The sequence below is a fragment of the Oryctolagus cuniculus genome, chromosome 5 (genome assembly GCF_964237555.1).
Source record: "Oryctolagus cuniculus chromosome 5, mOryCun1.1, whole genome shotgun sequence".
NCBI classification, from domain to species: domain Eukaryota; kingdom Metazoa; phylum Chordata; class Mammalia; order Lagomorpha; family Leporidae; genus Oryctolagus; species Oryctolagus cuniculus.
Window position 1 is genome coordinate 108,634,240 of NC_091436.1, and position 27,933 is coordinate 108,662,172.

Here is a 27,933-nt window from a genome sequence, read left to right on the forward strand (position 1 = left end):
CAAATGTCCAGTGATTTCCATCCATGCTTCTCTGTGCCTTTTGGTATTCCAACTTTATTATTAAATATTTAATGTTGTTTGGCTGTCTCCATACCTCTGCAATATTGATTCTATTATTATATTTCACTTTGTGTTACTCTCTTACTGGATTTATTTTCTCAATTCCCTCAAATTCTGTTGCTTTAATCACTCATAGGAAATATGTTTCTGTGCCTTGTATTTCTTATGTTCCCAATCCTATCTGATTATTTTCAGTCTTTTGAAGCTTTGCTTCCCCAGCTTGCTTATCTTCAATGTGGATCTGTCCAGCCCACGATGTCCATGTTGCCTAAAATCTGAGGATTCCATTTACATTATATTCTATGTAAATTTTCCCCATTAGACTTGGTTTTGTTTGTTCTGATATGATGTGAATCATTTCTCCTAATATCACCACAACTTCAAAAATTAGAATTTGTATATTCTCCTTTGTTAAAGACAATTTTCAAAATGTCAAAAACATGATTTATTATTTCCCTATTAATTATGTAGGAACTGGTAAGATATTATCACCATCTTAAAGGAGAATTCAAAAAACAGAGATACATAAATAATAAAGAATTCTGAAGTAAACTTACACATAGAAGAAAAACTGGTCCACCCATGAGATAATCAATTGCATTTCACTAGACACGATTAATTTGCATTTATATTGTCAGGTATCATTTGAATTATCATTGGTTTTCAGCAAACTAACAAAGTTGTAAAATACCCAAAGACAAAAAAAGGTGAACATAAACTGGGAAAATAATATTGATATTAGTTGTTTTCTCATATCAAAGTCTTTCATAATTTTTCCTGACACCTTTCCCTTAATTATTCTTCAAGTCTTGAGTGTTGCTTTTAATCCACTCTTCTAGAGCTTGAGGAATGGGGAAGAGATAGCCTATCTGTCTTTGCATTCTTTCTGTGGTGTTAAGGAAACATTTATCTAGGGCTTAGCAATAACTTCAGTTTCAATCTTTTTTTCTCTTTGAAGCTGACCAAAGAGATCTCCAGCATCTTCCTAGCTTCTATAAGGTCAAAATCTCTATGTTTACATTTGCACTCATGATGCAAAAGTCATGAAGGATAAAATTGAGGGTGTTTAACGCTGAGAGAGTGGAACTAAATTGCATCATCTGTCATTGTGTTGTTCTCCACTCTGCAGCCACTTAAAAAAATGCCCTTCTCAAGGCCTGGTGCTGTGGCCCAGCAGATTAAAGCCCCATCCTGCAGCACCAGCATCCCCTATGGATGCCGGTTAGAGTCCTGGCTGCTCCACTTCCAATCCAGCTCTCTGGTGTGGCCTGGGAAAGCAGTACAAGATGGTCCAAGTCCTTGGGCCCCTGTACCTGTGTGGGAGGCCTGGAGGGGGCTCCTGGCTCCTGGCTACTGGCTTTGGATCAGCTCAGCTCTGGCCATTGCAGTCATTTGGAGAATGAACCAACAGAACAGAAGACTTCTCTCTCTTGCTCTCGCTCTACCTCTCTCTGTAACTCTTTCTCTTTTTTTAACTTTTATTTAATGAATATAATTTCCAAAGTATAGCTTATGGATTACAATGGCTTCCCCCCCCAATTACTTCCCTCCCACCCCCCGCTCTCTCTCCCGTTCCATTCACATCAAGATTCATTTTCAATTCTCTTTATATACAGAAGATCAGTTTAGTATATATTAAGTAAAGATTTCAATTTCAAATAAATAAAATGTCTTTTAAAGAAGTCCTTAGCAATGCAATAAAATATATCAATTTTGTTAATTTTTATCCCTTGAATATACAATTGTTTAATACTGTCTTTATAAAATTGGAAGTACACATTAAGCAGTACAACAGCTGTCTTGAGGAAAAGCATCTGTGCAATTTTTTTTAAAGATTTATTCATTCACTTGAAACGCTGAGTAGCAGAGGCAGAAAGAGGTCTTCCATCTGCTGCTTCACACCCCAAATGGCCACAATGGCTGGAGCTGGACCTATCTGAAGCCAGGAGCCAGGAGTCTCTTCTAGGTCTATGATGTGGGTGCAGGGGCCCAAGAAAGTGGGCCATCTTCTACTGCTTTCCCAGGCCTTAGCAGCGAGCTGGATTAGAAGTAGAGCAGCCAGGACTCAAACTGGCACCCTTACGGGATGCTGGCACTGCCGGTAGCAGCTTTAACTGCTATGCCATAGCACTGGTCCCTGTGCAATTTATTTAGTTGCCAGTTGAACACTGAAAAATGATGAACAGAGAAACTATGGTTATTTAGGCTTGAGTATTTAGCAGATGTTTTCTCAAAATTAATTTAAAAAATCCTATTGCTTCATGAAAAACAGCTAACAGTACTGTTACTAATGATAAAATTGAAACTTTCAAAGAAAATTAGCATTTCTGGAAGTCTACATTCTCCATAAAGAACCTGAGAACTTCTTAACACTTTCTGAGGGTTTCAATAAATACTAATAAATTTTTTACAATGTATAAAGAATGGATCAATATTTGGAATATCTACATACTTCAATGAACCAATATTCTTCAAATGACCAAGGCATGATGTTATAAAATCATGCCTGAAGAAAACATCCCAAGTACAAGTGAAACCAATGAAATTTTAATGTAAATATCATTAGTATAGTTCCAGATTCTATATTGGAGCTAAACTATACAGAAGTTTAAGGGATTTTCCCAGTTTGTGTGTATCTTAAAAATGTATTAAAATAGCCCTTCCTTTCAAATTACATTTCTATGTGAGACTGGACATCATATACTTCAACCAAATCAGCAATTCACAACAGATTGAATACAGAAGTAGAAATGAGAATTCAACTGTCTACAGTAAAGTTTGACATAAAAGATATTTGCAAAATTATAGAATAACATGTTCATTGCTATCCTTTTTCTGTTTTAGAAAGTATAAGTACTTTTATAAAACATGTAATTAAAGTTAACATGTAATGGAATTTTAAAATAATCATATGTACGAATATTTGAAGATTTTCTGTTTTAAATTACAACTTAGTATATCAAAACATGCAAACCATGGAGGAGAAAACCCTTTTGAGATTTCAATTGATTATGAGTTTATAAAGGTTCTTTAAATCTAAGAAATCTTTAGATCTATAACAACATAATTTTAATTTTAAATTAAATGCACAATTCAATATCATATAAAAATCTTTTATGTCTATATATTAATCACCAATCAATCTTCATATGTGTTAATGTATTCACTAAATATTAATACTAGCCATTTCTGAGAGTTGTGATTTTGGAGAGATTCAAGGCACTGTTATTGGTACTTTTATAGTACCTGAGTATAAAATAACATACTTACTGTAAATACATAATTGCAAATACTAACAAAAATAAACAAAACAGATAAAGTGAATATTAAAATATTAATATACACAAAACAAATATCTGAGAACTCACTATATTTCTGAGAATTATTTACATCAATGATTTTGAATCAACTAGAAATCAAAGTAGAAAAATTAAAATTGATGTTGTATTAGTTTCCTATTTCTGTTATAGTAAATTATCACTGACTTGCAATTTTATTCTTACAATTCTGGAGGCCAGAAGTCCTAAATGAGTCATATGAGGCTTAAATCAAGTCGTAGGGCTGATTGTTTCTGTAGGCTCCAGAGGAAATCCATTCTTAGCCTCTTTCACCTTCTGGTCCATGGCAGCATTCTGTGGCCTGTGGCTGCATCCTTCCAGTCTCTTCTTTGGTAGTCACATAGGCATCTCCTTATCTATCCTCAAATCTTCCCCTGCCTCACTCTTAAAGTGATACTAGTGATTTCATTTAAGGCACACTCAGTTAACCCAGCTTCGTCTCCCTATCTCAGGCACCTTAGTGTAATCACATCTGAAAGTCTCTCTTTACAAGGTAGCATTCACAGGTTCCAGCAATTAGGACCACAATTCAACCTGCTAAAACCCCATGCATAAAGAAATCAATTCTAGGTAGAGGGCAGTTCTTAAGGACACCTTACAGGAGATAATTTAGTAGAATAACTTTTTGATTTTTAAACATTCTTAAATTTGACATAAGAAAAGACTAGTAACATCATGAATGAAACAATTTATAAATTATCCTAAACAAAAACTAAGAATATATGTTCATCAAACACACCCTTAAGAGTTTTAAGAGTAAATCTCTGCTATTAGAGAAGATACTTGGAATAAACATTATTGATAAAAATCTTGTATCAGTAAGAAAAAAAGAAGCAAATAGATATATAGCCAAGAAATATAAATGGACATTTCACAGAAAAAAAGGATGTCAAAACAGGCAGCAAACATGAGGAAGATTTTTAAATTCACCAATTACCAAGAAAATAAAATTTAAAACTCTACCAAACACAGAACAGGTAGAATCTGTAAGGTTAGTATACAAAGTGATAATAAGCATATAGATCAGCTAGAACTCCTGGAGTTGGCATTGTGGCATAGCAGGCAAAGCAGTCACTTGAGAAACTAGCATCCCACATGGGCATCAGTTTAAATCCCAGCTGCTCCACTTATGATCCACCACCCTGCCAATGTGCCTGGGAAAGCAGTGAAAGAGGGATCAAATATTTGAGCCCTTGCCAACCCACATGGGAGATCTGGATGGAGTTCCAGGCTTCTGGCTTTGGCTTGGCCTAGCCCCAGCCATTCTCACCATTTGAGGAGTGAACAGCAGATGGACGTTCTCTCTCTCACTCTCTGTCTGTCTCTCTCCCAATCTCTCTCTCTCTTTCACTTTCAAACAAATAAATAAACCTTAGGGAAAAAAAAGAACTCTTGTACACTGCTGCTAAGAATTTAAACAAACAACCATTTTGAAAAACTGACATTAGCTAATAAAGTTGATCATGTTCACGCCTTCTAAAAGAGCAATTCAAATGCTATCATTCTCTGCCTCTATATATATGTGTGTATGTATATACTCTCTCTATACATATATAAATAAAACAGAAGTGTATCCACTTTAACATGAAACATATATAAAATTACCAGAGCTACAATATTCGTAACAACCAAAAAATGATTAGAAATATCCATCTAGAGAGGGAAATAATATGTATATTAATATGAAAATTCTTATGGTATCTACTAACATCCAACATAATCATTACTCTTTCAGAGAAGAGATTAGGTTTGTTGAATGAATGATTGCTATTGAATAAAATATAAATCTGTATTAATTACTAATGTAGCACTTGTTCTTAAAGGCACTGACAGCAATTTTGGAGAACAATTTCTTCATTTATTTCTTGTGGAAGGCAGACCTACAGTTAAATATGGATGTGGAAGTTCTCAAAATATCCTGACTGTTTCTGCTAATTACACCATTAACAGAAATGCATTCATCCCCATCACAATACGGTAAGTACTCCCCAGTAGTCCACTGAACAATAGTGTATTTTGAATATGTATTATGTTACAGCCAAAAAATGGAAAGAAATGTATTTGCCAATCACTTTTTTCATTTGATCTAAAGAATAATTTGACAACATCCTATAACACATTATAAATAAAACAAATCAATCTATTTGACAATCATGGTGCAAAAAAATAGTCAAGTGGTTCACTATTTGTTCAGCAAAATATTGAGTAAAAACAATATAGCTACTAAGATTGGGGAGGTGGGGAGTCACTGGCTCTGCATAGAAAAAGAAAACCTAATATAAAAGAAAAAATAATGGAACATTAAATGTAAATTTCTTTATGGAATTATAAATTTTTGGAAGGTAGTTATATTAGTTCATGCTTCAGAATTAGAAAATCAGAAATGAATGGCTAAGATCACATCCTAAGGTCATTGCCAAGCAAAATTTACATGAAGCAGTCAAGAATTTAAAATTCTTCCTTGCTATAGCTATATAGTGATAATGGCCTCCAAGGTTACTCTCTGTCATGAAAAAATATAATTTTGTGGCTGAGTTTGTATGTGAGATGACAATTGGATAAGTTAGTCTGATCAGCAGGAATCTTGGCTAGCCTATGAAGGTTAAATAAATCAAAAACTTTCTCAGGGTCTGCATCAATCTGAAAATAACATCAAACAAATAGACACCCATCTGAAAAGGCGGACTCCTTACAGTCAGGGGTAGTTATCTCACTCATTTTTAATACATTTAGCAAGTCATCTGACAACAGAACGTACTCAGTAAATGCCTGAATGGATGAAGAAATGAGGGTGTCTGGGCTAGGCAATTCAGTTGATTATAACATGAAGGCAATGAAATTACCCTAAGGTAATGACATTTTTATTCATAAATTAAGTATACTTTTTTGGAACACTGAGCTCTGTACAGGCAAAACAGAGAGCTATGGCCTTGACTCATATTTCAGCCATCCCTCTTGCAAGTATTTGCTGTTGACCACAAAAAAGGAGCAAGGTGAGATTTCAAAAATTTAAAAAGCAATCTAAAAGGCATTTGTATTGATAAACTCATCCTTCCATACAATGTCATAATTTTATACAAACAATGACACATTCAACTGTATGTGAAGGAATTTCTATTTTTGATCAAGCTTACTTAGAGAAATGATCTTCATCTTTGTTTTTTTAAATTTAACAACCTACTTGGGCAGTCCAGAAATCAATAAAAATTTTAAATAGCCTCAAGTTGAAAGCACTCTGTGTAGATGATTCCAGTAAAACTGAGAGGCAGACAGAGAGCTCTCTTCCTCTAGTTCACTCCTGTAAAGCCCACAGTAGTTGTAGACAAGGCTAGGGAACAAGGCTGGGCACTAAGAATTCAATGCAGATCTCATATAGGTGGCATGAGCCCTATTGCTTGAGCCGTTACCACTGTCTTACAGGGTCTGCCTTAGCAGGAATCTGGAGTCAGGAGCTGGAGCCAGGAATAGAAACCAGATGTGAGACTTGGGCTCCTAACTGACATCTTATCTGCTGTGCCAAACACCCATTTTCTCCCATTCTTGAAATTCTGTGTTTAATTTCATTTTCTTAATAAGTGATTCTTATATTTTAACACTATACTATGCTCCTAAAATTGAATGGTAGGTTAAAACACATATTACAATTTAAGGAGGGAGATTGACAGTCATATTACTGAGGGAGCAATTAAAATGTGAGATGTGTTAGAAATGAAAGAAATGGGGCTGGTACTGTGGTGCAGCAGGTTAAAGCCATGGCCTACAGCACCAGCATCCCAAATGGACACTGGCTGAGTTCTCAGCTGCTCTACTTCTTATCCAGCTCCCTTTTAATGTGCCTGGGAAATCAGCAGAAGATGGCCCAAGTCCTTGGGCCTGTGCACTCACTTGGAAGACGCCAAAGAAGTTCCTGGCTCCTGGCTTTGGCCTAGCCTAGCCCAGTCATTGCGGCCATTTGGGGAATGAACTAGTAGATAGAAAATCTCTCTCTCTCTCTCTCTCTCTCTCTCTATATATATATATATATATATATATATCTGTCTCTCTTTGCCTTTCAAATAAATATATAAATCTTAAAGAAAAGGAAAGAAATGGTGCAAGAAGAACAAATCACAAAGTATCCTGGTCTTTGCTACAAAGACCATAAAAATTCTTTGAAAAATGAGTATAGGTGAATGTGGTAAAAGTAAAAGAAACAGGCAAAGCAGGGTTCATGTGTTCCAGGTAGAGGGAGGAGTATGTAAATAGTATCTTTGATGGGAAGAACCATGCCATACTCAGAGATCCAACAGACCAGTCCATATAAAACACAGAGGTAGATGAAGGTAGTTTTGTAATGACAGACCAGGTTTGAAAGGTCCATAGTTGGAAAATCAGTAGGGACTTATTGCAGGGAGGTGGAGGGGGACAGTTAGATGGTTATTATTTGTCCAAGGTAGACATAATGGTGCCTTGGTCTAGACTGTTGTCAAGGAGAAAATAACATGTTTAAAACCTAATTAGGAGTAAAATTGTGACCGATTTAATTCCAAGAGTGAATATAGAGATTTCAAAAATGAATATTCATTTCCAAGTGCAGCTGGATAAATGATTCCATCATCCACTGAAAGAGTAAACAGTGCAAGAGCAGCTTTGATAGTGAATATGTGAGTTCAGACTTGAGCATGCTGAGATCAAGGTGCCTTTGAAACATCAGAGCAGAGTTTCCAATTTAATATATGGATGTAGAGCTCAGAAGAGAGGGCTGGATGGGAAATACAAATTCATGAGTCATCAGTGTGCAAATGGTAATTGAAGCTGTATGCTTGAATTAGAGTGTAGAAAAGGAGAAAGAATGGCCTGGAACTTAGTCTTAAGGAACTAACTTTTAATGACTGTGTAGAGGAAAATGATACTGTAACAGAGTCTGACAAGGAGTCACCTAGAGGTAGTAGAGGAGCAAAAGGAGTGGGGTATCAGGAAAATTGATGGGAAGGTTTATCAAATGCTCTAGAGTCCATTGGATGTCCTCATGATTCCATGACCCAGAGACGTCACTAAAGGGCATGGATTAAGAAGCCAAATCAGAGGAAATTGAGAAAACTTTACACAACAATCTGCAGGAGTTTTACTCTGAATATATACAAAGAACAAAGTGATAACCAAAGGGAGATGAGAAATCAAGTGGATAAAATGGAAGACTAAAGATAATTGAGTATGTTTACATATCGATCAGAATATTAGTTGAACAAAGATGACAATACATAGACAATCAAAGAAACTAAAAATGTAAAGTCTGTCTGAAATTTAGAGCAATAGGGTATAATATACATGAGAGAAGATCCCTTGAAGAGAAATGAGAGCAATACATTGAGGCTTCTGATTTTGGTCTTGTATGCTACTTGATCTGTGACTACCTTTGTTTATCCCTTTATGTCCAGCTGTTTCTGTCTCATTCTCTGCCTCACATGCTCTACTCTTACATCTCCATTATTATCTGACAAAAAAAATTAAATGGTAAATATCTTTTTGTAGGGCTTTTTCTAGCAATTTCAGTTCTCAATATCAGGAGTCTTATTACATAAACCAGGATAGATTTCTCCTTAACAAACATATGAATTAGGTTCTTCCTTAATCATATGAATGCTGGTGAGATTTCTAACATATTTGAGAAGTCCTAGGCAATAAAATAATGTAGCATGACAGATAAGAATTTATTGTTCCAAAGTTGAAGGGAGATCTCTAAGGTAAACATGTGAAGGAAGGCCTCTTTTCTATTTTTTGATTAACCATAATTTTTTACTTTGTTATTAGTGGATATTTCCTCCTACAAAATTCACATTGTATCTGTAGGATAGAAGTCAGAAGTAGAACAAACTTGAATAAGCCACTTGTAGTGATTGAGGTCAATTCAGTATCAAGATAGAAGTTCTTCTTAAATGAAATGGAGCAGAGATCACAGTTCTACAGATACATTGTAATTCATACTCATGCACAGTTTGTCTTTCATTTCAACAAATTTTGAAAGGGATCACATAGAGAGAGCTATTGGTTTTTACAAGGGTTATTCTCTTTTGGGAAAGTTCAGAAAAATTGTCTTACTATATATATACTTTTTAAAGTTTCTGAAGTTTAAATTTTTCTGACACATTTAGTGTCTGCCCTAGACAAAATCTGACTTTTTACCCAGTATTTTCTTCCTTAAAAAGCCCTGCAACCATTCCTCTAGAAGATTCATATGTGATCTGCATGTTTTAAAGCCACACACCCTATTCCACCTTAAGATTATACCATCCCATACACTTGACAAACATTTCTTCTAAGATTTATCCAGAAGTGGTAAGCTATCTATATCTATTGAAGGCACACTTCAATAGCTAAGAGCTTATTTTGAATGACAAACTCTTGTGTAGCCACAGCAGGATGTTGGCCACAAACTGCATTACTATACCAGAACCACAAATCCTCATTAGACACAGGTAACATCAAATGGACAGATGTCAGAAAATTTCTAGTACTTGAGCAGCATGAACTCTTGTTAATACTTTTTAAATGCTAAGCATACATCAGATAAAACCTTTGCAAACATTATTGTCACCTTATCTTTTAAAATATGTGCTCTAGAAAAGAAAAACTGCTATTGAGTTTTTTAGGAGACTTTTATCTCCTGTTTATCTTTTAACTTCTAAGGTAAAAACCTCATATATGTATATATACACATATGTATACTGTATATGTATAAATAAATGTACTTGTATATGTAGATATACATATCACATATGTAATGTTAATTTTTATTCACTTTAATGAGTGCATTCCTCACAGTTGTTCAGTCAAGAAAGTATATGAAAATGTATCATTATAATGTAAAACCTCTGTTCACCACAAAAGAATAGAAAGTAAGGAGAATTCTGGATAGGGTTGATTTTGGCTATATCAAGTGAAGAGATTTATTAGTAGATAGCTTATAGAAAAATAAGGAAAGAAAAAACAACTACTTTTAATATTTATATTTAATTTGTTAAAGGCCTCAAAAATTCTGCTCAATATCAAATTCCATTACTTTGTCATTTTTTTACATACAGTATCTGCATTACAAGTTGCTGCCCAATTGGTATTGACCTATAAAGACTTACTGTACAGAGAATGAGTAGAAGACCACCCAGGTTCTAAAAAGAAATTATATTCCTAATGTATTACAGCTCTAATTTTCAGAGTCACTCAAAATGTTATTTTTCTACTTTTATAAAATATAAAAAAGCTTTTCACATATTGCCGTTAATATTATGTAACGCCAAGGATTGTCTGTCTTTAGTGTTAGAGCCACAAAGTATATAAAGGTAAGAACCTTCACTTTTTGAAACAGATAATGACTTTTGAACTGTGCTAAATCTCTAAGGTATTAGATTTATTCATAAAATGGTGCCATGTCAATAAAGGAAGTTTGGCAAGATTTTCATCTTAAAAAGGTCAAACCTCATCACTTCAATATTAATTTCTGTGTCTTTACCATCAAATCCTTCATCTAGTATTTCTGAGACATGTAGGAGAACTAGTGCTTAATATGGGAAATACAGAAATACTTTATGAAGATATAACACTCATGGGATAAAAAGATTTTGAAATACATGCATGGCTTTTTGCTAATATACTTTTCCATAACTTTTTGAAGTACCTTCATGTTATGGCATTATTATATATTTTTTATAATTTTTTTAAAGATTTATTTATTTTACTTGAAAGTCACAGTTACACAGAGAGAGAGAGAAATAGAGAGAGAGAGAGAGAGAGTCTTCCATCCGCTGGTTCACTCCAAAGATGGCCGCAATGGCCAGAGCTGCACCAACGCAAAGCCAGGAGCCAGGAGCTTCTTACAGGTCTCCCACGTGGGTTCAGGGGCCCTCGGACTTGGGCCATCTTCTATTGCTTTCCCAGGCCGTAGAAGAGAACTGGATCAGAAAGTGGAGCAGCCGAGTCTTGAACCAGTACCCATATGGGATTCTGGCAACCCAGTCAGAAGCTTTACCCGATACACCACTGCTCCAGCCCCAGCATTATTATATACTTAAACACATGGATTCAAACATCCTTCCTGCTCCATTACCCATAAGCACCCTGTTTATAGATAGCATAACCATATATAACACCCATCAATTTTAGCTAGACATAAAGTTATATGTAGTTTATGTATATTAAATTGTAAAGATCTGTAAAACTAAAATTTCTTTCACTAGATAAACTTATAAAAATCTTTAAAGAATGTCCATGAATCTGCAAGTTGATAATTTTTGTATTGTTTAAGACTATTGGGTAGAATTCTCTGATACTGTATTAAATTGTCTCTAATATTTGCATGTGTGTTAAAAAAAAAAAAAAACAAGAAATTAAGTATCTGTGTGGTACTTAGTGATGCAAAATAAGTTTGAGGTTTCTAAGCAAAAACCACATATCTGAATGTGAACCTGAATCTACTCAATATTTTCATTGAACAGTATGTCAGTGGATTGTACCAGACAGTTTAATGTTTTAAAATATCAAGTGATTATTTGACTATGGAAACACATGTGTCCTCCTCTCAATTATGTAGCTCAACTCACATTGTCACACAAACAGCAATTAGCAAAATTACAAAAGTGAAAAACCGGTTTGCAACTCTTCTTCTAACATGTTCAAATGAGGAGACATCCCTCCTGGTTGGATTTTTGTTTTTTCGGTTTTTTTGTTTGTTTTTTTGAGAGAGAGATCGAGATCTTCCATCTGCTAGTTCGCTCCCTAAATGGCTGCAACAGCAAGGGTTGGGCCAAGCCAAAATCGGGAGCCAGGAGTTTCATCCAGGTGCCCCAAGTGGTAGCAGGGGCCCCAGGACTTGGGCTATCTTCCACTGTTTTCTCAGGCAATAGCAGAGAGTCGGATGGAAAATGAGGCAGCCTGCACTTGAACCAGTGCCCATATGGGATGTCAGCATTGCAGGCAGAGGCTTAACATTCTGGACCACAGGTCTCCGATTTCACCCTCATAGCTTTCAAGTCCTGAGAGCATGCAAAAATACTCTCCTGAAGATGTAGATGGCAGTAGGTAAGGACATCTGTAACTGAATGAGGCATGAACTCTGTCTTCAAGAATCACCAGGCATTTATTCCAGGACAACAGATGGAAGATATCAAAGTGTAGATAGTATCAATCTTGTGCAGGAAATTGTTAGCAAATTAGGGAGCAAATCACCATCAGACACTGTCATTTCTAATTCAGAGAATCAGGATAAATAAAAATAGAAGGTAAGAAATTTCTTTGAGCACTACCAGTGTATGCTGAGGAATTATCTGGATTACCTTCATCCTTTATTAGTGATGATAGATTTCTACAACTGTCAGAAAAGACTATTGGGGAAATTTGAATTATTTTTGTGTGGTGGCAGAGTGTACAGGAAAATGAACTTCAATCCTTAAAAACCCTCTCTCTGTATAATTCTAAAATGTGTGTAGTCCATCATTTTTAAGACAAGATTTTGACAGTTATATAAGAATGTAATAGGAAGCAAATGAAGACATACAGGAAAATTGAATATATAAGAATTTGGGCAGAAATGCAATAATTGATAGGAACAGGGAACACTTTGCCACGTGGAGAAGTAAAATAAAGGGTTTAACCTGGTAGAATAATAAGATTCATGAGGAAATATCAAGGGATTATTTTTTTCTTTAAGTAAAAGAGTGGTGATTTAACAGTATAGATTTATATTTCATGTATTTTTCAACACATTTCTGTAGGCCTCATAGCTGTCTCTAACTGGGATCTGTCACTGTGGTTAGAGGTATCGGATTACTGCCTTACTACTGTGAAAACAGTGGAAGGCCTCAATCCTTGACAACATATTTACCTTAATTAAGTTCTTCAGCGTAATTATTACCATGTGGACTCAAAATATAGACTATCCTATTTATTTGTTTTACAAGGTAACCACCTAATTTTCTTAAATGAAGAGAAACTCTGCCAGTTTTCTTCTCAATAAATTGCCCATGAATTCACCACTATACTGAATAAAAAGCAAATATAGATTGAGATAAATTGTTTTACAATTTAACATTTGTGAACCCTTTTCCACCTTACACAGAATCCAGTAAAGAAAATTTTAAGACTTTTCAAAGGACTTAATTATTTTAATTAAAAAATAGTTTCATAGTACTGGTACTGAGCACTCAGCAACACAGAACAAAGATTGTTAATATTTCTTCAGATAATATATACTAACATCATCATGAGACACAGTAAAGTCCCATTTTATGGTACTTAATAGAGAATTCTGTCCTAAGTCCTCTTATTGCTTAACTTCGTAATAGCTGTCTTAATTCTAATTGCCGATAGTATCAGAACTCCAAACCTGCCCTTCAAAGACAAAAGAAAGCAAAATTTAGAAAAGGAGATTCCAGGTCATATCATTTACCATAAAACAGGAGTTGATTCTGCCTCATGATGACATCATACCCACATTTACCTCCACCTCCTGTGATTTATGTAAGAGCTGTTTAGATACCTGCATAAAGTTTTTACCATTTAAGGTGTGAAATTTCCAGTTATGTGTGATGGACTGGGTGGAATTCAGCCATACCCTGGGGATCCCTTCCCCTCTCCCAAATGAATACATGGCAAAAATGCTTGTTCCCGCTTGGAATAATGAAATGACAGTCTTTTCTTCCACTAGAGACCAAAGGTGGAAATTAGGGTAAAGACTTCCAATTCCTCTGGCCTGTAAAAAGAAAAAAGGAAGAAGTGGTTGAAATGGGCCCTGCTTGGCATAACCTGTGTGTAGTATTTCTAGAAGAAGAAACAGTAAAGTCTTGAACCTATGATGCACATAAATCACCAAAAAATCTGCTACTTAGATACACATGTGCAATTAATCCTGGAGATTCCCAGAAATATTCAGAGAGAAAGATTCTATAATGGACTGTAAGTCCTACATTTAAGAGAAACAGTTCTCAGTCCCTGAGACTGAGGTCTGATTCCTTGGAAACAAACTCTACTGTGGAGATTTGCATCCAGGAAGTTTATCAGGAAATGCTCCTGGGAACAACACCAGGATGGAAATGAAAGAAGCAGGATTGAGAACAAGTAGAATCTGAATTGCAAAATAGTTGAGGTTTAGCTTTTCCTAAAGGGAGCTCTTTGATTGAGATATGCATATTTTTCTGGACTGAGTGAAGGGGACCAGGCCTTTGAACCCCTTTCCTTACCTGTCATACTCTGGGAAGAACACCACAGTATTCACTACAACTGATGAGGTTCATGGTTACTTCACTTAATGGCTGATGAAACCAAGACTGTTGGGTTTGACTTATAACTAAGCAAGCAAATAGTATTTTTAAACTAACAAGATATGTATCACCACACACTTTCAGTCCACCATATTAACCAGAGCTGAATTCTTCATGCTAATGACATGATTCTACTGTCTCTTATCAGGAGTGACCTGAAGAACAGCGACTTTTAGAAACAACAGCTAATAAAAAAATCAAAATAAAATGCAAAATTTTAATTTTGTAGATGTAAGTCGGCACAGACATGTACTCACATAACCACAAATAATGCCATTTAATGATATATCAATAGATAACATAGGTCTGCCCAAGTAGGATGTACCTCGATAGATAAAGCAAAAGGATAGAACTTTATGTGTTCGTTCTGAATCTAAATGAAAGCATGGGACAGCTGACAGGCAGGATCCCAGGAATGGAGGAGTGAGGAGATAAGCACTCTCTTTAAAACTGCAAAGCCTTCTACCTGTCTGTTTTATTCTTTGAAACATGAAGATAATAACACCCATTTTCTGTTATGTAGTATTTTGTGAATATCATCTATATTAAAGTACATTGTAAAGCATCAAGTATCCTTCAAACTTGCGATATTACTATTATGGTTAAGCATATACTTAAGTCTAAACCTTCGAGTACTGCCCTGGGACTAGAAAAATATTCACTACATTTTATTTTGCAGCATATCACTAAAAATACTTCATAATTGGAATGTTAGTAGTTAGTACGTTAGTAGTTAGCTAATCTACTACCCTGTAATGGAAATGATTTTGAAGTTCCTTCCTTGTAAGCCTTGTCTCTATCTACAGTTTCTTGGATAGGAAAGCTATCAGAGCTCAGGCTCTGCTACATGGCATTAAAAGCAGATGAGCAGGCACAAGCCTTCTGCCTGTGAGGAATAAGCAGATTTGTCTCTGTGATGTCAGGGGAGAGAGCTATTTAGATGATTGTGCAATAGATGTGTAAGTGATTAAAGTATTGGGTCAATCCAATACAAGATTCTACTTACAGAAATGTGTTAAAATTTCCCTTATATAACAGTAATCTCACTCTAGTTATTTCCCCATGTCCTTTAATAACCATTTTTTAAAGATTTTTTTTTAATCTTTTATTTAATGAATATAAATTTCCAAAGTACGACTCATGTGTTACAATGGCTTCCCCCCCATACCGTCCCTCCCACCCACAACCCTCCCCTTTCCCACTCCCTCTCCCCTTCCATTCACATCAAGATTCATTTTCGATTATCTTAATATACAGAAGATCAGCTTAGTATACCTTAATTTATTTATTTGAGTGGCAGAGTTACTGACAGAGGGAGAGACAGAGAAAAGTCTTCCATCCACTGATTCACTCCCCAAATTGGCCCAGCTGGAGCTGGGCCAATCCGAAGCCATGAGCCAGGAGCTGCTTCCCGGTCCCCTATGTGGGTACAGGGGCCCTAGCACTTGGGCCATCCTCTTTTGCTTTCCCAGGCCATTAGCAAGGAGCTGGATCAGAAGAGGAGCAGCTGAGACACAAATGGGAGCTCATACAGGATATCCATGTTGCAGGCAGAGGCCTAGCCAACTTTGCCACAGCACCAGTCCTCTAATAACTATTTTTTTATTTATTTTTTTGACAGGCAGGGTTAGACAGAGAGACAGACAGAAAGAAGGGTCTTCCTTCCGTTGGTTCACCCCCCAGATGGCTGCTATGGCAGGCATGCTGCGCCAGTCTGAAGCCAGGTGCTTCCTCCTGATCTCCCATGCGGGTGCAGGGCCCAAGCACTTGGGCCATCCTCTACTGCCTTCCTGGGCCACAGCAGAGAGCTGAACTGGAAGAGGGGCAACCGGGACAGAACCAGCGACCCAACCAGGACTAGAACCCAGGGTGCCGGCGCCGCAGGTGGAGGATTAGCCAAGTAAGCCGTGGCGCCGGCCACCTAATAACTATTTAATGGTAATTATTTACACCTATGTGACAGACACTATGATAAATATTTTTATTTACACCTATGTGACAGACACTATGATAAATATTTTTACTCAATCTCATTTTTCACAGTATCTTTAAAGGGCAGTTACTTTTTGATGCTCGTTTGAGAGATGAGGAAACTAGAGTTTAAAAAAGATTAATTTTTCTAAATTGCTGCAACAAATAAGTAACTGAAACACAGTTCCTGCCTACGTCATTTTGCTCTAGTTCCCTTGGGCATAACCACACTAAGCAGCCCATTGCTGTTCAGAATTTCCTTTCTGAAATATTTCCCTTCCTACATCATTTATCTTTTCAAGAACAAAGTATGTGATTTGTAATCAATTTCTTCTCTCATCTCCTTTTCTCTAAGCCTTCTCTAAAATTCCACAAGCACTGGCTACTCAATCAGTTAAAGCTACAATCCTATTATTCCAAACGGAGCCCTGCCTTTTCCCACTGCATTTATCTTAGCCGACGTTACAGTTCATCCCTCGAAATGTTCTCTGTTCTTCTCTACTAAACTGTATACCATGTTTCCCACCAGCCTACCTCTTCCTAATGGAAGCAAGCCTAGAATGGTCCATTGGAAACTCATCTCCCAGACTCTCAACTCCCAAGACGTTCATATCTTATACAGTTCTCTATTGGTCTCTTGTGCACTTGGCAATCTCTTCTTCAAAATCAAGCAGTGCAAAAATCTCTTTCCTTTGTCACCCTTAAACTACTATTAAAAAGCTAAAAATTAGTCTTTAATAAAGGCATGCAGCCTTCAAGACCCTATGTGAAACTGAATTGACACAGAATCAACAGGTGTATAAGACTTGTTATAAGAAAAATAATTACGTAGACTTTATCATGGAAATGTTACTGACTAAAAGAGATCAATCAATTTGGTAAACACTGTGAAAATTTAGCTTTCTTAGTGAGATTGTTAGTTGGCAGGTTTGGCATATGCAAATGGGCACATGATAAAATATTCATACAAGAAATTAGAAAATTGACCAAGCGACCAGTGATGTGGCACAACTGGTTAAGCTGCCGTCTGCAATGCCGGCTTCCCATATGGGCACAGGTTTGAGTCCTGGCTGCTCCACTTCTGATCAGCTCCTTGCTGATGCACCTGGAAAAGCAGCAAAGGATAGCCCAAGACCTTGGGCCCCTGCACCCAGGTAGGAGACCTGGAGGAAGCTCCTGGCAGCTGGCTTTGACCTGTTCCAGCCCTGACAGTTGCAGCCATTTGGGGCATGAACCAGCAGGTATAAGATCTCTATCTCTCTGTCTGCCTCTGCCTCTTATTCTCTGACCTCTCATGTTCAAATAAATAAATCTCGAAGAAAAAAAGAAAAGAAAAGAAAATTGACCTAAATCTAATGGGAACTCCAAAACCTATTTTTCTAATAAAGGAATAGCCTAAGTAATAAGCCTTTGAGGTTAGAAGTTACTGATTTAAATATTTTCTTAAAGAAATTTCTAAATTATATTAATAAAAAAATCATTACCACTAATTAAGCTCTGATTACTTTCTAAGCATCCTTCTAAGTTCTTTATCTGTGTTTAATAATTAATAGCTAATATCCACCCTATTATATGAATACTAAATGGGGAGACACTAAGCTACGCAGAGCTGAGGACACTGGGAAATCACAGAGATGTTTTCAAAGGCAGGAAATCTGAATTCAGAGTCCAGCTCTAATTACTAGCGAATAAAGCATATACTATGCTGTAGGTTGCAAATAAAATTAAAATGTTTTGGGGGTGGACATTTGGTACAGTAGCTAAGATACCTCTTGGCCCACAGCATTGCACGTCAGATGCCCTGGGTTCAAATCTCAGCTCTGAGCTTGGATCCCGGCCAATGCCCAGCCATTACAGCATCTAACAATCTCACTAAAAAAGCGAAATTTCCAGTCTTTACCTAATTCCCTTTTCCAGCTTCCTGACCATTCAGATCCTCAGAGGTAGTGGTATGGCTCAAGTATTTTGGTTCCTGACACCTATATGAGACACACAAGGCTGGCGCCGTGGCTCAACAGGCTAATCCTCCGCCTTGTGGCGCCGGCACACCAGGTTCTAGTCCCTGTCGGGGCGCTGGATTCTGTCCCGGTTGCCCCTCTTCCAGGCCAGCTCTCTGCCATGGCCCGGGAGTGCAGTGGAGGACGGCCCAAGTGCTTGGGCCCTGCACCCCATGGGAGACCAGGAGAAGCACCTGGCTCCTGCCTTCGGATCAGCGCGGTGTGCCGGCTGCAGCACCGGCCGCAGCGGCCATTGAAGGGTGAACCAACGGCAAAGGAAGACCTTTCTCTCTGTTTCTCTCTCTCTCACTGTCCACTCTGCCTGTCCAAAAAGAAAAAAAAAAGACACACAAATTGATTTCCCAGCTCCTAGCTTTGTCCTGGCCTAGCTATAGCTGCTATAGGCATTTGAGAGTTAAACAGCAGATGGGAAATATTCTCATTCATATTTCTCTCTCTTTCTCTCTCTCTCTTTCCCTAACCTCCTTCTCTCACCTTCTCTCTCAAATAAATAAAAATCAACAAGCAAATTTAAAAGCAAAAACAAAAGTGATAGATGAAATTATTTTTATCCAGGTTACAAAATAGATATGATAAACTTAAAAGATGTTTTAAGATGTTTATGAATTATTACACACTGTTGTACTTACTGCCAATCAAAAGTTTTAATGAGTTTGCTATTATGAAAAATACATGGCATTCTGTTAAAATTCATTAAACTATCATTGTTAGATATTGTTCAAAAAGCTTTTAGATGAATCGAAGTTCTTTTCGTCCTTGAAAGTTTCAAAGGTCAATTACATTCTATCATAGACATATTTTTAATTCCAGAAAGCAATAAAATTCATCATAGTTTCCTTCTCACTAATAAGAGGGCAATTATTATACCAAAAGCAAGGTTATTATATTGTTGTAGATATGCATTGCCTCTGGAATCACCAATTTTATTAGAATGGATTTGAGTTATTCAATTTACAGAACAGGGCAGAAGAGTATGGACTACAATAATATTTGATTTATATTTGAGAGAATGTTTGCTTTAGAACACTACATGTGGCTGCTCAAAAATATTCCTAATTGTTTGCCTAAAATGTGTTACAGAATGATTTATTTCTAGATTCAAAATATTGAGGAGTGGTAATTTTATTATATGTGATGATTCTATTTGCTCTGCTGAGAAGATGGTCATTTTATTTTTGAAATGCCTGATTAAATGACCTTATAAAATAGTTAGCTTTTTACTAAAATGCTTGTGTGGAAGACCTAAAAGTTACATTAAAAATAGTCAAACTCAATCCCTTCAGTATTCTGTTGAGGAAATTCCATGCTTGAGAGGAAAAGGTACTTGATGGGACCACAAGACTTGAAAAAAAGTAGGAAAGCTAGGGGCTGGTGCTGTGGCATAATAAATTAAGCCTCCACCTGCAGCTCCAGCAACCCACGTGGTCACTGGTTCATGTCGTGACTGCTTTTCTGATCCAGCTCTCTGCTATGGCCTAGGAAAGCAGTAGAAGATGGCCCAAGTGCTTGGGCCCCTGCACGCACGTTGGAGACCTGGAAGAAGCTCCTGACTCCTGGTTTTGGATTGGCTCAGTTCCAGCTGTAGCTGCCATTTGGGGAATGAACCAGCAGATGGAGGACCTCTCTCTCTCCTCCTCCTCTCTGTGTCTGTAAATTTACCTCTCAAATAAATAAAATCTTTAAAAAAATAGGAAAGTAGGAAAACTAGAACTAGACCCACATCCAGCATCCTTTCCTCAATACCTATTAAGTCTGTTTTTATAGGTGACATACTGATAGCCTTGTATTTCCGCTTCTGTAACCCAGCCTTAACTTCCTATTACAAATAGAAAATTATTAGTTGTTTGTTCATTATACCAGGCCCCCAGAACACTTTGTTCACCTTTGGGGAAGTTCAAAACTCCCAAATCTAATGGCTCCTTTTATCCCAACCTAACCTGAAGCACTTCTTTTTGTGAGAGCTTCTTTTCTCTGGTCATCTAAAGTATAAATTAGTGACCATGACTGACACAGAATGAGAATGTCATAAAGCAAAGCATATAGACAAGTCTCTGCTTGGATCCCCAATATAACCTACTTGAAGGTATTAACTGATTTAGTATTAACTAAATTTTACCAATAATGGGAACTTGTCACCCCATAAAATATCCCATCCAAAATTTATAGACTATAGACTGTTAGGGACTTGTTTATATTAAGTAATTACATTTTTCCTTGCAATTTCATGTTTTTTCCCCCTTCCAGCTCTTTTAAGGAATATATAAATGTATTGTTTTCCTACTTTTACTTAACAACACATAACTATTTCCTTAACCATGGTTTCTAAATAATGTGAGCAAGGCTATTTCAGATTTTAATCATTGCTTTGCCCCAGCATCTATAGACACTTTTCAAACGAATGAAGCAAGTTTACTTATCTGCTTCACAAGTCTTTTTTTAATAAACAAAATATTCCTAGATCCTAAACCATCCCTCCAATAACATGATTTAGGAGAGCCTCCTCATATTACTTATTGTATATATGCTTTTTTAAATGAACTCACTGTTGTTCTTGCAATGTAATGATACATAGCAAAAGTGAAATTGTAATACACTCTAAGAAAAATGAATTAGCTTTTCTCAATTTTGAAATCGTTTAGATTGTGTTTTAGTCAGCCAAATCCCTAGGTCTTTTTCAAATATACTGCCTGAAATTATTTAAGTTGCTTAGTCATACTGCCAATTTTTACCATTCTCATAATGTGTAAACATTCTCAAGAGATTTAACACATTAAACAAGGTTCTCAATCATTCACAGTTTGTGGCCCATTTCTTCCATTAGATATAATTTTTTCCTAACTCCCAGCTGGGAACAGCATGCTGAAGGAATGGGAACCTTCAGAGATGCAGTGACTGATTTTATAATTTGTCACCCCACCCAGAAAGTCAAGTGTGAGTGCAAACTTCTATCTGGAGGCCCATCATAGATGGAAGTACTAGGGAAAGGAGAAACAAGCAATTGAGTACCAAATTAAACCACCAGACAAGCCAATGAAAAAAATCCTAGCAAAATGAAAAGATTTAGGCAAAAATAATGCATAACTACAAAGATATTGAAAACAGGCATAAAATAGTAACAAACAAGAACTATTGGGCTGTTGATTCTGGTGGTGTTTCTCTCTGTCTCTCTCTATCTCTCTCTCTCCTCCTTTCCATAACTTTGTAATTTTTTTAAAGATTGATTCATTGATTGATTGATTTGATAGGCAGAATTATAGAGAGGCAAAGAGAGAGAGAGGGGTCCTCCATCTACTGGTTGCCTCCCCAAATGCTGCAACAGCCGGAGCTGAGCTGATCCAAAACCAGGAGCCAGGATCTTCTTCTAGATCTCCCACATGGGTGCAGGGGCCCAAGGACTTGAACCATATTCTAGTGCTTTCACAGGCCATAGCAGAGAGCTAGATCAGAAGTAGAGCAACCAGGACTGAAACCAGTGTCCATATGGGATGCCAGCACTGCAGGCAGAGGCTTTACCCACTATGCCACAATGCCGGCTCCCCTTCCTTTTTTCTCTTTTAATTTTTGTAATTATGTATTTTTCAATTTACATTATATTCACGTGCTAATCCTCCAACAAGTAGTAGAATTCAACAAGTAGTAAGTAGAAAGACCACTATTCCTCAGGAGTATGTACAAGGGCTATAGACAATAATCAAATATCAATCAAGATATCAATTTTACTTGTACACATTACAATTTTTGGTACTCTATATATAAGTTACCACAAATCACAGAAAACATATTTACCTTTTCGGGACTGACTGGCTTATTTCACTAAACATAATGGTTACCAATTGTATCAATTTGTTTATAAAACAGGATTTCATTTTTTTGTGACCGATTAGTATTCCTTATGTATATATACCATGTTTTCTTTATCAATTCATCAATTAATGCACATCTGTCTTGATTCCATATCTTAGCTATTATGAATTGAGTTTCTATAAGCCCAAGGGTGTAGATAACTATTTGATATGCTGATTTCATTTCGTTTGAGTAAATTCCCAGTAGTGCGATGACTATATGAGATGGTAGATCTATTTTCAGATTCTGAAGAATCTGCATACTGTATTCAATTTATTTTTTTGCTCTGTTTTTAGATGATAGTTATTCTAACTGGGGTGAAATTAAAACCTCATTGCGGTTTTGATATGCATTTCCCTGATGAATAGTAATCCTGGATCATGAGTCTATTGGCCATATGTGTTTCATCTTTTGAAAAATGCCTGTTCATATCGTTAGCCCATTTCTTAACTAGATAATTTGTTTTGTTGTTGTTGAGTTTTTTGAGCTCATTATATATTCTGGACATAAACCCTTTATCAGATGCATAGTTTGTAAATATTTTCTCCCATTCTACCAGTTGCCTCTTCTCTTTGTTGAGTGCTTCTTTTGCTGTGCAGAAGCTTCTTAACTTAATATAATCCCATTTGTCTATTTGTGCTTTTATTGCCTGAGCATCTGGATTCTTATCCAAGAAGTCTTTGTCTGTGCCAATGTCTTAAAGTGTTTCCCCTATGTTTCCACCTAGTAATTTGATGGTTTCAGGTCTTAGGTTTAGATCCTTGATTGATTGTGAGTTGATTTTTGTATAGGATGTAAGGTAGGGGTCATGTTTGGTATCTCTGCATACAAGGATCCAATTTTTCCAACACCATTTGTTGAAGAGACTGCCTTTTCTCCAGCGAGTGATTTTTTACCTCATTTGTCAATGATCAGTTGGTTATAGCAGCATTGATTAATCTCTGGGGTTTCTAATCTGTTCCATTGGTCCACATGTCTATTTTTGGGCCAGTCCTAGGCTGTTTTTATTTTAACTGCTCTGTAATATGTCTTGGAATCTGGTGTTTGATGCCTCCGGCTTTGTTTTTATTAAGATTGCATTAGCTGTTCAGGGTCTCTTGTGTTTCCATATGAATTTTAGATTGGAGTTTTTCTAGGTCTAAGAAGATTGTCCTTGGTATTTTGATTGGAATTAGATTAAATCTGCACATAAAATTTTTGTAGCTATTGTGAGACTGATCTTATAAGTTTTCTTCTCAGTATGGCATTGTTTGTGTACACAAATGTTGTGTATACAATGCTATTAACTTTATATCCTGCACCTTTACTAAACTCTCTTATGAGGTTGAATAGTCTCTTAGTGGAGTCTTTCAATTTCTGTATGTATAGGATCATATCACCTGCAAATAGTTACCTCCCTGATTTCTTTTTCTTGTCTAATGACTCTGGCCAAAACCTCTAGAAATATACTGCATAGTAATGGTAAGAGAGGCAATTCTGATTCTTAGTGGAAATGTATCCAGCTTTTGCTTATTCAATATGATGTTGGCTGTGGGTTTGTCATAAATTGCCTGGATTGTGTTGAGGAATGTTCCATCTATATCCAATTTGCTTAAGTTTTTTATCATGAAAAGATGTTCTTTTTATCAAATGTTATCCCTGCATCTATTTAAATAATCACATGGTTTTTATTCTTTAATTTGTTAATGTGATAAATCACATTTATTGATTTGTATTTGTTGAACAATTCCTGTATAACAGGGATGAATCCCACTTGATCTGGGTGAATGATCTTTCTGATGTATTGTTGGATTCAATTACCTAATATTTTATTGAGGAGTTTTGCATCTATGTTTATCAGAGATATTAGTCTATAGATCTCTTTCTTTGTTGTATCTTCTACTGGTTTTGGAACTAAGGTGATCCTGTCCTCATAGCAGGAATTTGAAAAGATTCCTCCCTTTCAGTCATTTTGAATAGTTTAAGAAATGGGATTAATTTTTTCAAAATATAATAGAATTCAGCTCTGAAGCCATCTTGTGCTAGGCTTTTCTTTTTTGCTATTTTCTTTCTTTGTTGGTGTTTAGTACTGAATCAATCTCCATTTTAGTTATTGGTCTGTTTAGATTTTATGTGTCTTCATGCCTCAATTTTGGTACACTGTATATGTCTAGAAATCTATCCTTTTCTTCTAGATGTTCCAATTTGTTGGCATAAAGCTGTCTGGAGTGATTCCTAAAAATTATTTTTATTTCTGTGGTATCTGTTGTAGCATCTTCTTTTTTTGTTTCTGTGGTATCTGTTGTAGCATCTCCTTTTTTTATTTCTGTGGTATCTGTTGTAGCATCTTTTTTTTCATCTCTGATTTTATTAATCTGTGTCTTCTTCCATTTCTTTTCTTTTTTTTTTTTTTTGGATGTTTCAGGCAATGCCATATCATTTTTTTTTTCAAAAAGCCATCTCTTCATTTCATTGATCTTTTGTATCTATTTTCTGTTTCAATTTGTTTATTCTCAAATTTTAATTATTTCTTTCCTCCACTATTTCGAGGTTTGGTTTGTTCTTGCTTTTCCAAGTCTTTGAGATCCATTGCTGAATCATTTATTTGATGCATTTCTAATTTCTTGATGTAGGCACTAGCTGCAAAAAACTTTCCTCTTAACATTGCTTTTACTATATTCCATAAGTTCTGACATGCTGTGTTGTCATCTTCATTCATTTCTAGGAAATTTTTAGGTTCTCTTTTGATTTCTTGTATGACCCACTGCTCAATAAGGAGCATACTGTTCAGTTTCCATGTGTTTGCATATTTCCTAGAGTTTCTTGTGTTGTTAATTTACAGTTCATTCCATTGTGGTCACAAAAAATACATGGTACTATATCAATTTCTTGAATATGCTGAGACTTGTTTTATGGCTTGGCATATGGTCTATCCTGGAGAATATTCAATGCACTGATGAAAAGAATGCATATTCTGCAGCTGTGGAATAAAATGTTCCATGTCAATTAGACCATTTTGTCAGTTGTGTAGATTAGCTGTGGTGTTTCTTTGTTCAGTTTTTGCCTAGTTGATTTGCCAACTGATGAAAGAGGGGTGTTGAAATCGCTCATTAGTATTGTATTACAGCATATGTCTCCCTTTAGACTCATTAACATTTGTTTTAAATAGCCAGGAGCCCTAGCATTAGATTCATATACATTTACTATAGTCACATCTTCCTGTTGAATTGATCCCTTTGTCATTATATAATTACCTTCTTTAGGTCTTTTAGGTTTCCATTTTTCCATTAACACTGTAAAGTACTTTCGATAAGTATATTACATATTTATAATATTTAACTGTTGTTAACTTGTTTTATCCAAACATATACAAAAAATATGAAATACTCTGAGGGAAAAATAAAATCTTAAAAAACTGTCAATAATCATAAAATATTTACATTCAGCTTTTTAAAATTTATTATAAAATTTGCATTTTTAAAAAGCTAAGTTTAGTGCCGGCGCCGCGGCTCACTTGACTAATCCTCCACCTGCGGCGCTGGCACTCCGGGTTCTAGTCCCAGTTGGGGCGCCGGATTCTGTCCCAGTTGCTCCTCTTCCAGTCCAGCTCTCTGCTGTGGCCCGGGAAAGCAGTGGAGGATGGCCCAAGTGCTTGGGCCCTGCACCCGCATGGAAGACCAGGAGGAAGCACCTGGCTCCTGGTTTCGGATCAGTGCAGCGCACCAGCCGTAGCAGCCATTTGGGGGATGAACCAACAGAAAAAGGAAGACCTTTCTCTCTGTCTCTCACTGTCTAACTCTGCCTGTCAAAAAAAAAAAAAAAAGTAAAGGTTAGGCCAAATTTTCATTATCAGATGGAGGCTAGATTCTTATAATTTGGCTATTGGCATTTTGTTAGTCTGTTTTAAAAATAGTTTCAAGTACCTGTGGCCAAAGGAAACTTCACAGTCACAGAGATGACTCACTCTGCCTCCTGCCACTGCTGGGCTAAAAATAATGGTTGTTCCTATGAATGCCCTACATCCTCACAGAGGGAGGTGACAGAATAAGGGGGCTCTTCTACTGGGTTGATTATAATGAAATTACCTTTTGGCCAAAGGTTGTCTCCGTGTTCTATATACAGTATTTCACATCTATGGGACTTCCTTATTGCACGTATTTTAGAAATCATATTTGTCATTTGGTTTACAGTGTCTCCTGCCTATTCTAAACTTTGCACTTTTATTTTCTTGTTCATCTAGAAGCTACATCAACAAAACAACTTGGCACAGTAAATCATATGCACTCACCATGCAATTCTACTGTATTTTGAAAATAAAAATCACTCAAAATATTCTATTATCAACAAGTAAAAAAAAAACTAAACTTTTCCCCAAAAAATAGCAGCAAGTATGTTAAGTACTGTAAGAAATGTATAGTAAATGTCGAAAACCAAAAGGTCAATCCATTTTCATAGCTGCATTAAGTAACAAATGGAGCTGCACAGAACTATTCGCCTAGCAATGAAGCTGAGCTGAACAACACCAGGGGACAGCCACTCACCTTAGATAAGTGCTATAGCTTCTAAGCCAACTTAAATCCACCTGAAGTATTCCTCGGCTCTGTGCCATTTTATCTTAGCTTTCATTACATTTCTAAAACCAGAAAGCTTTTGCTTCAAATCATCTTGAGGTAATACCAATGGGCAGAAAGCCAGTAATAAGAAAACTTTAGCATATCTACATGTGAACAAAAAGCAGATAAATCATAATCATTTAACCAATGATCAATACTCTCAATTAATGAGAGTATTTTGAAGAGTACTTCCCATTTAATATATAACAAACAGCATGAAAGGAAGATAGAAAAGCTGGTGGTTTTTAATCAACTGTTGTGAAAAGCAAGTGATTTTTGGCTGAAAAAAGCTTTGGAAGTATTTGGAGTCATATTTTCACAAGATATGGGGATATTTCCTATTTGTATGCACAAGGTTTCATAAACAAAGTTAACTGAACTGTGTCTTGTCAGCATAACCAGAAACCACTCTCTGATCAGGGCTACAAGGGAAGATCTCCATGAAAAGATTTTCTTATATGTCAGCAGTTTAAAATAACAATGAACAGAAGTTTGCTTGTTATTGTTCCACTTTATATTGTAAGGGGAACAATACTAGTGGGTTATTAAGGCAGTGCATCTTCATTTCCTCCTTAAATCTCTTTCTGTCATCCATCCCCAAGCCTGAGACTTCTTGCCCAGAGCAGAGAGTTACGTTCCATTCAGAACAAAATCTATTAGCTTGGTCTCTAACTTTCTTGAACGTGCAGAAAAGTAGTCTTGGAATCTGTGATAAGGAAGATAGGTGAACATTGCTGAAGTGATTGTGAGGTTCCTTTTCTACCCACTACCCTCAGATACCTACTCATATCTGAAAAAATGTGAGGTGGTAATATAACAGCAT

At 36.3% G+C, this 27,933-nt stretch overlaps 1 protein-coding gene across 1 annotated transcript in view; it reads left to right on the forward strand.

Moving 5' to 3' along the window:
* The window catches only part of EYS (eyes shut homolog), a 1,404,981-nt gene that overhangs the window by 1,026,791 nt on the left and 350,257 nt on the right, over positions 1 to 27,933 (forward strand). Inside the window, exon 22 of the mRNA XM_070074646.1 lies at positions 5,222 to 5,375. Coding sequence (XP_069930747.1) covers positions 5,222 to 5,375 — 154 coding nt within the window. The remainder of the gene's footprint in view (positions 1 to 5,221; positions 5,376 to 27,933) is intronic.